The sequence below is a fragment of the Dicentrarchus labrax genome, unplaced genomic scaffold, assembly GCF_905237075.1.
Source record: "Dicentrarchus labrax unplaced genomic scaffold, dlabrax2021, whole genome shotgun sequence".
NCBI classification, from domain to species: domain Eukaryota; kingdom Metazoa; phylum Chordata; class Actinopteri; family Moronidae; genus Dicentrarchus; species Dicentrarchus labrax.
The window spans coordinates 2,743,950-2,759,913 of NW_026136708.1; the positions used below are offsets into that span (position 1 = coordinate 2,743,950).

The following is a 15,964-nucleotide window of genomic DNA, read 5'->3' on the forward strand; positions in this document are numbered from 1 at the left end:
GACCTCCTCCTCATCCTCCCTGCAGACTCGGGCAGTAAGGTTGTGAAGCCCAACGCAGACCAGGAGGAGGACGAGGGGAAGCAGTGGAGCTGCAACGCCTGCACCTTCCTCAACCATCCCGCCCTCAACCGCTGTGAACAGTGCGAGTTCCCACGGCACTTCTGAGCCAACGAGGCTGCGACGCGCCACCCCCCATCCCCTCTCCTACGCCTACCTGCCTTGACTAGAATAGAAAAGGGCCCGCTCTGTTTCTCCCCCCCCCCCAGTTGTATGACAACTGGGACAGGTCATAGTCATCGTGCATCACGCGGCCTGATTTCCCTTGATTTTTCTTTTTTTTTTCTCTCCTCCTCTCTAAGGTTTGTAGAATGCTGTCCACTGAAGGCTCGACTGGATAGTGTTTACAGCTTGTGTTTTTTTCATAAAGGCTGGTAGAGTCGGACGATACCTCACCTTAGAGACTTGGATCGCGTGGGGTCACCTCCCCCCTCCCTTTTCTGCTCGACGGGTGACACTTTAACCCCCGGGGGATACCTCGCTGCTCCCACTTACAGTATTACGAGTGTGGCCCTGCAGTGTGACGGCACACATACATACATAGACACACAAACACACACACACACACACACACACACACACACACACACACAAACACACACACACAACACAGGTGCCAATGTGCCTTTTTGCTGATTGAATTTTATTTTTTTCTTCCTCTGTGGTGGCATGACCGGGGGGATTGGGAACTGTGTTCAGCCACTGCTCTCCATCTGAAGGGAAAACTAACAGACTAATCGTGGAGTTTGTTTGCTGTTTCTAGAGGATGTCAGAGGGGGAACTCAAATGTGCCTCTTGTCCTTCCCCTTCAGTATCCCCTTTTCTGTCTCTTCAGTCATGAGTTATGAAAAAAAATAAACTACGTTGCATGCTTTGTGTACAGTACACGGAGGCAGAAACTCCCCTTGAGCTTTTTACTGTACATAATTTTAGAATGTGCCTTAAAAGCCTTCTTCCTCACACTATGAATCACGTGTATTTCCTGTAAGTATAGCTTTATAGACTTTATTAACTTTTTTTGTCTTGTTTTGTTTCCCTCTTTCAAACAAATAAGCACCATGCTCCCTTTTTTTTTTTTTTTTTTTAAAGCTTTTTACTTGATTTCTGTGAGAGTTGAAGCCTTGCAGAAGGAGAGGAGCAGAGCAGTAAAAAAAAACCTTGCAGTCATCATGAAGCTACATCTGCCCGGTCCGTTCATCGCTTGTGTAATTGCTGAGTTTCCTGTGTACGATCTGTAGATGCAGCAAAGTGGAAGCCGATGGAGTTTTTTTTTTTTTTTTTTTTTTTTTTTTCCTTCTTCTTATTTCCAGGACACCAAATATGTCGGAACTGTTCGTGGGAGGGAAAGGCTCAAAAAAGCAAAAATTACAAACTGCCATCTTATCTGACAACTGGAATGTAGGTTTAACGTTTGGGGACAACTACACCTCAGTGCAAAGAGACGCTCATTTTCCAGTACAATCAGGATGTTGCTGCAGATGGATGTCAAAGTGCTCCTGGAACAGCTGATTGGCTTAAACGTTTCCATGTCGCTGTGCACCTGAATTGGTTGATTTTTTTTTTTTTTTTTTTTTCTGTGAGGTACCAAAGATCAAAGTGAATATGTTTCTGTTGAAAGTGTTCCTGTGATGTAGAAATATTCATATGGGTCCCATGCCTTTATATAGAGCAGGTCACAATTGTCACATCTTGGAAGCAGACAAGGCAAAAAAAACAACTTGTTTTTAGCAAAATGTAAGCACAACATGACTGTCCACTTTGTATACTCTTATTTTTTATTTGGCTCATTTCATCCTCCTAAGCTTTTATTGATGAGGGTGTTTCTAAAGTTTACTTATTGTCATTAACTTACCTTAACTGTGGAGTTGTTACTTTGTTTTGTTTTTTTCCACATTTGTGAAATGTTGCCTTGCATCATCAGTGCCTTTTTAGAACTATTGAATTTATATCAATAATCTATCCTGTCACATCCGAATGCCAATTTTTCAAACCAAAATTGTAGTATTGTTTAAACCCATTTAAAAGTAGAAGATGAATTATTGTCTCTCAAGCACTTACGCCATACTTCTTTCCTTTTTCCAACCCAAAGAAACCAGTTTTCAGCTTTTACCTGCACCTTGGTGTGAAGAGGCAGTTTATTCATGTTTTATTAAATGGAAAAAAAATAATTTGGATATCTAAAGTGTTTTTTGATTTTAGCTGGGAAAACTGTCTTTGTAACAGATAAGTTATTTGTAAAAATAATAAAAAAAATCTATTCTGAATTTCTTGATTTGTCTCTGTGATACTTTGGTACAATAATCAATATATTTATATCCACTAGATGGCAGAAGAGACCAGTACTGGCTTCAGTAGACTGTAGCTTGTCTGACAGATGTTCATTAACACTCATCTGGATTAATGGCTCTGATTGTGAAGGATTTAAACTAATGGAGCGTTTTCAGGCAAACCTTTTGCTACGTCATAGCAGGAAAACTGCACCTGGAGCTAATGGTTATGCAATGGGTGAATTCCACTTTGGTTTTGTCAGTTGCATTGTCTTAGTACTGGGCTGGTTCACACTTGGAAACATCATTATTTACACCTGTGTTTTCCTGTTATGACCAGTCAGCATGCCTCTGTGTAAAAGGTTTACTCAACTTTGACCGAGAATTTTGTCGCATGATGTTGAAAACTGTTACTGGCTTGAGTTTCTCTGCATGTTGTTTTGTTTTGATAATAGATGGAAAAAAGCCTGCATCCTCATTAGGTTGTGGCAACACTTGAACATTTTTTGTTAAGTTTTTTCCCCTTTTCGGACTCTCATGTCGTTATTTGTTGCTGACAGTAGAGTGATGGGGAACAACTTGTAATGGTTATCTCTGCCGGATATAAACAGGGGAAGTTGTGGTTCATGGTTGGCCTACGGTGCACCCCGACACTTAAAGTTTGAACCAACACAGAGCATTTCACATTCATCTGCTGAAAGTGGAAAGTTTCTCTGTGCTCATTGAAAAGCTGATTTTAAGGGGTGGGGCCTACCAGCAGGGTTTGTGACATCACAGATAGCTTAGAAGTCAATGCTGGTCCAGTATGCAACTTATACAGTGTGATCCACCAGTGCACATCCACTGAGAATGGACTTTACAGTGAAGTAGGAGACATCTTGTGTCCAGCAGGAAAACTTCAACAACATTTGCATATTAAAGAGATTCTGGAAGTTTTAATGAGGTAGAATGAGATGACTTTGACTATGACTTTTTAACTATTTTAATGTGGAAATTGTACTTTTTTGTGGAAAACACATATCCAACACACATTATTGTTCCAAGCACACTATTTGTATATATGTTTTAATACATGTCTGGGGTGTTCTTTATAATCAAAAGGTTCAAAAGTGCTCCGTCAGACCTCTCAGCGTGTTGCAGCAGGTATTTGGCCTTGATAACTGATGGAAAACACCTGCTCTGTCATTACTGATATGATTGTGAGAGTTTCAACCCCCAGACAGCAGTGCAGTAGCAGTTCCACATTGAAATCAGTGTTGATTTAAAATATACTGAAGAATAATCTTACCCACCTATAAGGAACATTTCATACATCCATCCAGTGATTGAAGTGCTTTTATTTCACAGGCATAGAAAAAAAAAACAAGCTTCTAAAATTCATATCAAAAACAGTTCAATGACATTCTTTACAGAAATACAGAATAGTGTATTAAGGGTTCCTCACTTTGAGGCAACATGAGAAAACAACACATGCTGCTTTAATAAAACATTTCAGTGCTACAAAAAGTAGCATGTACGGAGCGTAGTGCATTGCACTTTTATACTATAATAAAGAAATAACATTCAGTCTGCTACATGTTCAAGACTTCCTCAGATTGAGTCATTTTTTAATGCTAAAATAAAGGCTAAGTTTGGAATGTGTTTTGCAAGAGTCTTCCCACAGTATGAGTCATAATAATGCAAATTCACAGTCGTTTTTCACTTTGCTTCTGGGATGAGAACTCCAATGTGGGCTCAGTTTGAGCAAAAAACAAACAAACAAAAGAATCTTTCCAATCTAGAAGGAGATTTGGCTCGTCCTGTTGCTCTGGATGAGAGAAATCAGTTCAGACATGTCTGAGACGTGTGGGTAAGCATTCATGACTTGCTCCACCATGCTCTGAGGGAACAGGGTGCTCAGCTGGCTCCTCAGGCCCTTCCTCTGCTCGCAGGACGGGCTCTTGGCCCGTCCATTCAGCCTGCCATCAGAGGGGCCGCCCTGCACCCACGGGTCCCTTGGTAAGCTGCTGCAGTGTCTGTTCGAGAGCTGTCTGAAGTACTGCTTTTCTGAAAAATGACCAGGATAGTCCCTGGTATGTGGAGGCAGAGCAGGGCAGGAGCCCCATGCTGGCTGGTGGTTGTGGTGCTGGGACATTCTGGCCTGCTGGTGACCACAACTGCACTGGCTGCACACAGGGTGCTGGCAGGACATGGAACTGTTCTGATGAGGGTAGTAACCTCCTCCGCTCAGGCAGGGCCTCTGGGTGCTCCCACCAAATGACCCTGAGAGTGAGTAGTCGTCGTGGCTCAGGCTGTAGCTAGCCATCCCGCTGCTGTAGCTGTGGAGAGGCAGCTCTGTGCCATAGGGCACATCCTGGATGCAGACCCTGGACATGGAGCTGTCCATGGAGCTGAAGGCCTCGTCCACATCCGGGCTGGAGCAGTGGTGGAGGCTGGTGTTTGAATGGCTTCTCGGGCTGCTGCTGTCTCTCTGATAGAACTGCTCGCTTGGTGAAGTCCTGTGGGACTGATCCTCTATGCTGAGAGGTGGAGGGGTGGATGAGGTGTATGCACGCTCTGGCTGATACAAGGCAGGGAAGCATTGTGCGTCCTGCAGGCTCGTTTTGGGCGAGAAGTTCTTGGCTCTGTCTCTCAGCGCTCTCAGTTCATCGGCCACAGATAGCTGGGATTGGTTGGTGCGCTCTGGGTGGTAGAACTTGCACTTGACTCCATAAGTACACTTCTTTCCTGTAAAGAAAGAAACAAGAGGTTATTCATGGGATCCACAGCTGTAAACCCGTATCTCCTCAACAAACTATCAACACAGGATGTGTGTCTAGAACCCTTCACTACTGTAAGCTTTGGTAGCTTTGTAAACAAATTAGTTGGATGCTATTATTGCTGTCTCTCAGGCGCAATCCCTGACGGACAGGCAGCTAATCTCTTCATGACAGATGGTTTCAAATGCTCCAGTCAGGAGTCAACAAAGAGTAAGGAAAGACCCCCCCCCCCCCCACCAAAAAAAAAACTGGCTTTACCTCTCTCTTAGGCTTTTTCCACCAACAGGGAACTGGCTCCATTCTGGTTCGTGCAGAGTATTTCAACCAAAAATAAATGGTCAGAACTCGAAAAATATTAGGTTTTCCTTTGGAACCAAAATGGCTGTCATTGATCATGACATCATTTAACAGGTCAGTGTGCATTGTGCACCGCCCTCCGTTGATGACACATCCTTGATTACAATGGTTCTGTTCAAAACTGGTGGAAGCACGAGGGGGTTTGCTACACATCACCAAGGTTCCAAGAGTCTTGAATGGAACCGGTTTAAGAAGGAAAGTCTATATGTCACGTTCCAAATGAATTTTGTTTTGGTCATAACACTCCTAAAGTTTCAAAACTAGGTGCTTGAAATAGAACAGAGTCAGTTCCCTGTTGGTGGAAAAAGTCTTTGAGTGTGTCCCCATTTGGTCTTCAATCAGGAAATACAAGGTCGGATGAATTAATCTCTTATCTAAAAAAGATTATGCTGTATTGACATCATAGTTTCAGTGAAAGCAGATGGAAATTTTCTTGCAGAAGTAATGCAAGGCCAGAGATTTTCACAGTTTGGAACTCTGTTTCTAGTTTTCAGTTGACTCACAATCTTTTGGGACTTCCTCTATGGGTTGAGAAAACATTTTGGTCTGATGAAATCTTTTCTAAACCAGTTTGATAATCTAAAAAATATTCTGTGGGCAATCTGTTTCTGCCTTGCAATTCCCAGATTGACAACCCAATTTCTGGGGGGGCTTTTCTGTTGATGAGAGAGTTTCTGATGGTGGGACTCCATTGATTGGTCAGCCATTACAGCTCATGTGATTATGTAGTTATATAGTTTTTATTTGGTCAAACTGAAATATCTCAACAACTATTTTGTGAATTGCTATGAAATTTTGTACAGATTCCCACATTACCCAAAAGGTTAAATCCTAATGACTTTGTTGATTCCCGCCACCAGCAGGTCAAGGTTTTCACATATCCAGTGAAATATCTGACTATCCACTAGATGGATTGGCACACAATTTTAAACATTTGTTTGTTCCCAGAGGCTATAACCTAATCATGGTGTAATCCCTGACTTTCCATATTAATATGTTGGATATTTTTGGTTTATGTTTTGACCAATATATCTATTAGAATTATGACATTCCCATAAGCCTCAGCTATACTTTGTGTTTAGTGCTAATTATCAAATGTTATGAGTGGCTGCTGTTGAGGCTGATTCAGACTGTGATTATGGCTATGGTTGCTGCTTTTGGCTGTTAGTGAGGCTGTGTTAGTTTTTGACATGACTGAGTGTTGAGGTGAAGCTATTCCTAAACTTCTGGGGTGTACTTGTAACACATTGGGCATATCTGATAGAAGTACTAAGGCTGTGTATTGGCAAGAATCTGATGATACGATACGTATCACGATACAGGGGTTACAATTCAATATATTGTTATACTGTAAGCAAAGTGTCTGGCTCTACAGCACTATCTTGGCCAAATGTATGTGTTGTTGGAGTAGCCAATCACAATCACAATCACAATCACAGCCACTGAATGGCTGTAGCCACTGTTCACAGTGGTCACAGCCAGTGGCTATAGAAGCTTTCTTGTGGCACTAGTGTCAAAATAGCTTTTATTTTTCTTTCCTGTAGGTGGTGCACAATTGCAAGATCTACATCTGCAATTTGAAGCAGAACTGCAGGTCTGAAACTACTGGTGCTGCAAATGCACAAAACTTTGGTTGCTTGGCCTGATTTTAGTTGCTTCACATCATGACATGACACTGTGTATCATTTTCTACAAATATCAGTGTACATGAGTATGTGAATGTTCTTATGTGTGTACTAATTTCTACATCTGGCCCCTGGTGAAAAAAAATAATATAAGAGCTCTGAATTGTTTCTATGTTCAGTTGCTGCTTTGTAATATAGATAAGCAGTGGAGAGGATCACAACAGATATTAATTTACATGAAAATGTCACAGATCCAAGTGTTGATCACACACTTTGTATTCCTTAAACTGGTTCTTATTATATTGTGTCTATTGTGTGGCTGCTGTTTTAATCCCCTGGGAGAGTACAAGGAAGTGTAATCTGAGCAGGTGGATTTGTTGTTAGGTGAAAAAGAAATGTGAGCCTACCGTAAGGACAGTGCTGCAGCTTGTTGTCTGTGGTCCACGGTTTCCTTCGCAGAAAATCATCAATGGTGGGGCCATTTCTACCCAGAGGATCGTCTGGAGGCATGAACCTGCAGCAGCACAGAAACACAGTCAGGATCAGGTGACTTTAGCTGAACGAGTGCTGTTATGTTGGGGCACAAATGAACCTCCACTTTAACTAGTTTGCAGAGAAGGTGCCCCTCACACACACTGGTAACCTAAAGCTGCCATCTGTCTTACTTGTCATTAGCGAAGGTGTACATCAGCAGCCTCTCCTCTATGAACTTCTTCCACTGGGGATTCTCTGTCTGCAGGTCACGGTAGTTGTCGTTGGACACAATGATGCCGTCGGAATCGAAGGCCAGCTTGACGATGTACCGGTCATCGTAACACACCACCCTCTTACCGTTCACACAGCGGGACGGCGTGTACACCAGGATCTTCCTCCTCTCCAGCTCATGGAGAATATGTTGGTCTATGAAAAATGCACAAGAACAGTGTTTTATTATAAGGCTTATTGTTAGCTGATGGCACAGTAACCACCTAGTTCTTCTTGTGTCTGAAAAAACAATTAAAAACAAACACTGCTGTAATGGTTTCTTTAAGCATATTTTTAGCTGTGTTATCTTGTATCAAGGCCCCAAAGAATTCCCAGGATGCACTGCGGTTTCAAAAACCAGACTTTTGCAGGTGGCCTGGAAGCTGGTCCAGGAAGTTAATGGCAGAAAAATCAATGTTGGTATGAGACCTGGCAAAAGTTTTAGAAGTAATTGTATTTGTTTGATTCAGTTTCGTTTGGCTCACTGAGCAAAATTATGTCAATACACTGGTTGAGATGTCCTTTCATGATAAAGGTAATTCTTAACATTGGATATTAACCTGTTGTCAGTATATTAAATCTAATGTCTATTGTTTATATATTGAATGATTTTTTTTTGATGATTTGATGATGATTTGTTTATAGGTTTATGGTCCCATCTATACCTATCTACAGGTCTAGTTTTTAACTTATTCATAAATCTTTTTAAGAGAAGTGTAATTATAAATGTATTTTGTTTCATTTTATTGGAGGTCCTTAGTGTAAAAGGACATTTCAACTATTGGGCAGAGGCTCACAATCCAAAAACTGTATGTTTGTTGAAAAAAATAAAATGTTAAAATGTTAGTGTCCAAAAAAAGATAAGAAATGCAATTAAGTAAATAAATATTTTTTGCATTATATTTGCAGCACAGGATCATGTTCCACCAACATTATGGCTGTAAAAACATTCATGTAAGAAAAACAAGTCTGTTCTGGTGCTGGTTGAAGGATTTCCATGGATAACTGATGAAGGTGTGCATTTTATGTATCCAGAGAACACGTGGTGATAAACAGACGTACTGAGGCAGGTGACTTGCACGTTGCAGTCCATATGATCTTTATCTTAGAATCCTTGTTCTGTCAGTAAACTTTACAGCCTGATCATAAAAGGTGTGGAACTGTTCTTGGCACTCATAATGCTTCCTTGTAAACTGATGATGGGCACTTTCAGGGAAGAGGCTATTTTTAGCTGACTTGATCCAGCATGAACAGTATTGTAGATTTCACATTTGGTGGTTACACTTCCTCATTGTTTCCATAGACAGTTAGATACTTGTTTTTCACAGTGAAACTAGGTGAAATCCATTGGACGGACTCCATTGCCATCCACTGTAGCCACTGTCAATCCAAGCTGGCTACAGCTGCCCTCCCTGAGGGATCGGGTTGCCAAACAGGATGGAGATAACAGTCAGGGAAGAGGGATGGGAATTTACCAGCAGTCATCAGCTACGTGCCGGAGTGGCATATAACATGTCAGAACAGTTGTAAAAATGTTGGCTTTTCTTATTTCCTTAATTTCAGTGACCTTTTTGGTGATATTTCTAAGCACTGTCTCATGCTGACAAGAGCTAAGCGTACTATATGAGACTCCTAGAGTGTTGTGGTTTCTTTTTTTCCTATGGTTTATTCAAATGAGTCTTATTGTTTTGCTTCTGCAAGTGTAAATGCGTCATTTCCTGTACATTTTTCCACAGACAGTAGACCTCACCTACAGGTGTTTTTTAAAAAACACATAAGAGGTTAGTTTTTCTTTTGCTGTTGCTATTTGTTATTGATATTTTTACATCAATATAGTTATTGTGCTATACAAACAAAGTTATTATTAGTATTAACTGATATTTTCTTATTTAAAATGGAATATTGGGCAATTGTCAGTAATAATTAAGACCCTGGACTGATATTGAACCAAAAATAAAACACCCTTCATATAAGTTCAACCAAACTCTAAGCAAACCAAAGTCCAAAGAAGCATCTCATCTCATCCATAAATAAGGCTTAAATGCTGGTTCATCCTGATTAACAGGCAGTTTTTCCTTGCCCTTGTCACCAAGTGCTTGCTCATGGTAGTACTGTTGGGTCTCTGTAATTAATGTCATAGGGAGTTCGGTCTAGACCTGCTCTATTTGAAAAGTGTCCTGAGATAACTTCTGTTATGAGTTGGCACTATGCAAATAAAATGGAATTGAATTTAATTAAATATAAAGGTAATTGTGTTGCTTCCTCAACCACAATCTTGTGCAACCACAGTCACTGCCACATTAGATTAACTGTCTATAAAGCACCTGCAGCCATACAATATGATGTCACAACTGGGCGAGGTCAGACAAGCCTTAAAGGAAATAAACACAGAAACACAGAAACCCTGATTTATCTGTCCTAAAGAACAACAATAACATGGGAATTCATACAGTCGGTGGCATTTCCCTTTAACTGACCTCACACTAGGTCAGAGTGACTGGACAGTGCCATCTAAGCTCTTCAGGTGACCTTACCCGTGATAGGTGCCTCGGGTCGTGGTTGCTCCTTCCTCCACAGGGGAACGAACACAGTGATGTCCCGCAGTCCTTTGTCCCAGAACCAGTTCACTGCCAGCTGGAGGCCCTGGCACGAAAACACCTTCTTGTCTCCATGGCTGCAAAGGGACAGAAGCCCAGCGTCAACAAAAAAAAAAAAACTTCTTCTTTTGTCTTTCCATGCATGTTATGCAAACACGTCTCTTCTCCCTTTTTCAGGAAGTAGACAGTGTCGCAAGGCGTATGCTCAAAGTTCTCTTAAACACAATTACAAAAGCATAGAGATGAGTAACTGTTCACATGCACTCAGTCTCAAGGAGTGACTTATTAATCCAGTTAAGATTTCTCACACAAAATGAAGATGTTCGGCAGCTGCTGATGGTGTCAGTGTTGTTGAGGTTAAATCTAGACCTTCATAATTTCTGAGGAAAGAGTTGTGAGTTATGTTTTATATAATAGTGGTTTTAAACTCCTTTCCATCATGGTCAAGATCATGAATTAAAAAATGAGGCCCTGTTCATTTTAAACTTGAAGCACCTTGATAAAAGTCAGTTTTATAAACCTGAAAACCTAACCCTGACATGTGATCAGTTCTGTACAAGTTCACCTGACAAACATCTGCTCTCTGAAAAACTGGATTGCTTTGTTTTATGGAGGAGGTAAAAACTGTGCGTTTGGGTGTGTTTGGGTGTGTGTGTGTGCACATGCCAGGGGATTCCCTTTCTCTCCCTCAGCAGGAAGTGGTCAAACACTTTGCATACAACAGGCAGTAAAGACAAGGCATGTGATCGATTTATACAGAATATGCAGTCTGCTCTGCATATCTTTACTGGTGTGTCAAAGTTTACTTTGAAAGTATTTCCTTGATCATATATACTTGCAGCCTGTAGCTCAAATAGAATCAATGCTGTTGGAGTCACACATTCAGTATGTTCACATCTGATTTATTTGCAGACTTTAATTACTTACTCTTCTTTTTGCTCTGGTTTGGTAATAAAACATATCTAGCTCTTTAGCTGCTAAATTCTCCACTGTGTCCACAAGCTAGTCTCTATGTCTGTCTGCTGTTTGGTGCTGACGGGGTAGTGTATGAGAGCAGAAAGACTGAACCAAAACATGAAAGTTGCAGGCTGTAAAAGCAAAACAAGAGCTAAAACAGGCTAAAATAAACTGCAGAGTGAGGTGCTAATTATGTGGGTTCACATTGCATATAATCATTTAATCTGTTGTTAATCTGAAAACACTGATGAGTGCGGTTTAAAGCTTTCATCTTGCTTCATATTCTGTGCTCTTTTTAAACATTTTGCATTAAATCCTCTGTCTGTCTTCCAACTAAGATAAATGCAGTGGAGTTAAATATAATATATATTTGATATAATAATATAATATTTCCCTCTAAAATGTCAGAATCGAAAAACTGCACTTAAAGCAGCTACAAGGAAATTTCATTTTGTGTTGATTCTAGCAGCCACTGCGGACAAAAGGAACAGTGTTTCTGATTTCAAGGGGAAACCGACTACATCCAAGGTGGCAGGCATTAAGAATAACTATATGGAACTAGCCAATCTTCTCGCTGATGAACTTGTTTATTTCACCAGTTCAACCAGTTGTTTAATGTCTTCAGAGAAAAAGACTGAAGTGAGATTGTATGAGTAATCTTGGTTTGGGCTTGGAAACAAATTTAAAAATGAAAGGCTGCGGTACATAATGGGGGCGGCAAGTGTGAAAGACGTGGGCACTTACTGGACAGCGAATGTCTAACAAAAGATAATATTGCATTGCATTGCAAGTGTAGGATCCTGCTTTTGCAGCTCGAGCCATAGCAGGGACCTAAAGTCAGGATATCTCGACCTCTGCTGCTTCAATTTTGACCATTATTTTTTTAATCTGTCTCTCAAAAGGCTCCCAACGTCATAAGTGCAATACTAAATTGCTCTAAATAACTGATGAGGACTGAAAAATCATGGTGAACGAGATTGGACATATTCAGGTGAGGTTTCTTTGAAAGGTGACCAACTGTCCGTCACTTTGAAAGGAATGAAAGGCACTTAAAGGGAAACAGAAAGAAGAGACTCCCTCACAGCCTGAGGCTGGACCAGAGTCACACTGCCTCACCTGGGACTTAAAGGTGTGACACACATACTTCAGCCCTCTTCCTCTTTCAGAGTCATATCCTTACAGGAACATGTATTACAATAACATCTCTCTTTTGTTTTCCATTCTGTTTTCATATTATGCCCTTCACCTACTTGCCATGTTATTTGCATGAGCAGATTTTGATTCAGAACTTCCTTGTTGCCCAATTTAGGTCAGGTAAAGCATGAGATCAGATGTGGGAATTTCACTGCAGTATAGTGTTGCACATATTGCATGTCACACTAGATAAGAGTATCACCCTGCTGTAAACAGCTCCAATCTGATGTGAAAACTGCAACCTCAAACACTTTGCCCCTCAGGCATCATATAATGTTGAACTGGGTGGACAATAAGGGAAGAATATAGGCACACACTGTTTTCACTTCCCACATATTTAAAGAGGAAGTGTGGCATGATCAGATCTGTGAAGTGAAACACAAGAGTGACACAAGAGACGCTGATACACAAATGGAAATTAGTTCTAAAAAGTAAAATACTGCAGTTATGTTGGTGTACTTGGAGGTACTTGTACTTCCTTGGCTTATATTAGACTGTGCTGCATTACAACTACTTTGCAGATGAAGATTTAACATACAAAACATGACTATCTTCTAAAATTGAATTCAATTTATATGCACTAAATTAGCATATAAAGTAGTTGAAAAAAATTAAAATGTCACTAATGTATTAAGGCATCAGTAATAATATGTTACATAATAATATAACACTCTCAAATGGAACATCCTGTTCAACAAATACTTTTACATTTTGATTTTAAAAAAAGTACATTTTGTTGGCAACACTTGTACTTCAGTAACGTTGAATGTACTTTTACTTAAGTAAACTACAGAGTACTTCCTCCACCACTGCAGCTAAATATAAACATACTCAAACTGAGTAAGTATTCTTAATGATAAATGTACTCAGCTGACTCACCTCATGGCCACGTTGCTTCCATCTATAACCACTGGTCTGAAGCCAGCAGCTGGCTCTCTGTCTGATCCAGGTCTGGGCTGACTGGGACTGGGGCTGCAGCCTCTGGGCACCAGCTTGGGACTGTTGGGCACACTTTTGTTGCTGGAGGTGCGAGTGTGGCAGGTCTTTATCAGCTCCTCCAGGATGTCGTTGGTCTGGGCGTCGTGGCGGAGGCTCTCCAGCACCCTCAGGATGTCACTGTGAGAATATCCCAGCTTGAGGAATCGCTCCACTTTGGCGTGCTGCTGCTGCTGGTCCATCGTGGAGGCTGATGCTTCACAGCTCGTGTGCTTCCTCTGCTTTGTCTTCTTAGGACTGCCTGGCTGGGGAACCCTCCTCGCCTCCTTATTCTGTCTCACCAGCGTCTCCACGGCAACTGCCTGTGTTTTTGAACAGTTGACAGGTTGACAGGTGTCATCGTAAACACAGGAAGCACAGTTGCGGTCTTACAGGGGTTTTCGGACAAATTGATTGTGGTTTGGTGTTTGCTGATAGAATCTGCTCTGCTTACCACAAACTCATGACTGCCAACGCAAGCACAAACACTGACTGACGTCACGCTGGTTAAGAAAGCCCCTGTCACACACTCTGAGAGAGGAAGCTGAGGGTCTGCACTGATCCCTGGTCTAATTTTACCACCAGAGTCATTGGGGTCAGTTACCAAAACAAACATGAATGTAAGTGATGTGAATGACAGTGTGGGTATTAATGCTATGAGCCTCACCCCATTCCAGACGCGTTTTATTGCTGTTTTTGGAAACCCCCGTACTCCAAAGACAGATCACACTGATGTATTTGAGGCTGAATGACTCAACCCACTTCTTCCACTTTTTCTCCCACAGAGCTATACTGAGTGCAAAACTTGGGCAAACTTCTTACACGGTATTAACAGTGAAAACATAAAACCACTGTAAGAGCGACTGAGAAGGCATGTCGAGTTTAAAAATAAAAGCCCATAAAGGACTGAACTCTGTGCTTGTTTCAGACAAAACATATGCATCATACTTCTTTCTTTGTACAGTCTTTTTGATCCTTGCCACGCCAGATGGATTGATTAGCCTCTCCTGTATTGGATATGTCAACCTAACATTTGAAGTATGAGGAAAAAGATGCGATGCAAATCTTGTCTGGGTTTCCTTGTTCTACAGAAGCCAAAACAAAAAAACATCTTAACGGAAATGAAAAAGGGCATAAACAGGACAGGACTTTACAGTTGAAGTTTCTACCAGAGACATCCTCTCCTCTACAAGGGGCTTGGCTTTGCACAGGCTTGCTACAACCTGCACCAAACCACATCCTCTGCTGCGGAGTTGACATTCAGTACATGCAAGGGTACTCAGATTCATTCTATTCCCCCTGAAAATGAAGAGTATGATTATCTCTGCTTCATTGCCTCACATAACTCCAGCAACCTTTGCTCTTGCTGTACTCACAAACAGATCTGACCCTGATACCTATTTGCCTATTGAAAATCTGAAACATGTCAAGTCTGAAAAAGACAAAAAAATCCAAGCTCGGTCTGAGAATTCACATTTAAGACGTCACGACACTCAAGTTGACTTTATTCTGTACTTACACATTCAGCAAGTGGCAGATCGGAGCATGAGTCTCTCCAGCGGTGTCTGTCTTTCTCTCTGTGTGTGTGAGCTGCTCTTAGTCAGTCAGTCAGTTGCTCTGACAAGCAGACCGGTCTGTGTGAAACAGCTCTTATTACTCATACGAGGAAGTGACTGCTCGACTACTGAGGGAAAAAAAAGACTCTCTGACCAGCAAGGAAGAGAACGCTGTGAATTTTACAGATCACTACTTCCTCATGTGGATTCACAGTTAATCTGGGAGCCAGAGGGAATTATTTACCCCCTTCTCCCTTGTTTTTTTTTTTTTTAGCTCTTCCTGGTGTGGTGAAATAAATGCTGACTGAATGTCTGTGACAAAGCAGTCTAGAGCACCAGGAAGCCTGCTAAAGCCAGACTGAGGCAACATACTTTTGAGGTTTTATAAGTTATTTGGACAAGTTGTTTTGAATCAGTTTAGTTTGTAGGGCAAATGTGTGTCAGAGCTTCCAACATTAATGAGGAATGTTAGATTAGTGGTTAAGTAAAAGGTGTAAGGAAGTGCTCTTATTCGCTTTTTGGAGGAGAGTTAGATGAGAAGATTGATACAATTCTTAGATATGAGCCTATTTCCTAAAGTTTGGAAGTATTTCTTTAAAGGACCAGTGTGTAAGATTTACTGGCATGTAGTGGTGAAGTTGCAGATTACAGCTAGCCTATTTGAATGCTCCCCTTCCAAGCATGTAGGAGAAACTACGGTGGCCGCAGAACTCAAGAAAAATGAAAAAAGCCCTGTCTACAGCCAGTGTTTGGTTTGTCCCTTCTGGGCTACTGTAGAAACATGGCAGATCAACATAGACTCCATAGAAGAGAACACTGTAGATAAAATTATCTCATTCTAAGGTAAGAAGATCACAATTCTTATATTCAGGTGAT

At 41.2% G+C, this 15,964-nt stretch overlaps 2 protein-coding genes across 8 annotated transcripts in view; one reads left to right on the plus strand and one right to left on the minus strand.

Moving 5' to 3' along the window:
• The window catches only part of tab2 (TGF-beta activated kinase 1 (MAP3K7) binding protein 2), a 41,959-nt gene extending 39,638 nt beyond the window's left edge, over nt 1–2,321 (plus strand). For all 7 annotated transcript variants that reach the window (XM_051409896.1, XM_051409898.1, XM_051409894.1 and 4 more), the window contains one exon: nt 26–2,321. In XM_051409896.1, the coding sequence (XP_051265856.1) occupies nt 26–165 (140 nt within the window). In that variant the 3' untranslated portion in view covers nt 166–2,321. The remainder of the gene's footprint in view (nt 1–25) is intronic.
• Nucleotides 2,322–3,641: 1,320 nt separating this feature from the next.
• Nucleotides 3,642–15,209, minus strand: LOC127368759 (probable ribonuclease ZC3H12D). The gene is made up of 6 exons (XM_051409912.1): nt 15,052–15,209; nt 13,437–13,855; nt 10,344–10,483; nt 7,731–7,965; nt 7,473–7,579; nt 3,642–5,051 (listed from the first exon to the last, which is right to left on the minus strand). The coding sequence occupies exons 2-6, from the start codon at nt 13,733–13,735 to the stop codon at nt 4,102–4,104; spliced, it is 1,731 nt and encodes a 576-aa protein (XP_051265872.1). The 5' UTR covers nt 13,736–13,855; nt 15,052–15,209; the 3' UTR covers nt 3,642–4,101.
• Between the last annotated feature and the right edge of the window lie 755 nt (nt 15,210–15,964).

What these genes read in the sequence shown, in the direction of transcription:
- LOC127368759 (XM_051409912.1), bottom strand. Translation starts at nt 13,735, where the DNA reads ATGGACCAGCAGCAGCAGCACGCCAAAGTGGAGCGATTCCTCAAGCTG. An exon ending in ACCCGAGGCACCTATCACGG is followed by an intron (nt 7,966 to 10,343) that starts GTAAGGTCACCT and finishes CATTTTTCATAG; the next exon opens with ACCAACATATTCTCCATGAG. An exon ending in GCTGCAGCACTGTCCTTACG is followed by an intron (nt 5,052 to 7,472) that starts GTAGGCTCACAT and finishes CTTTCTTTACAG; the next exon opens with GAAAGAAGTGTACTTATGGA.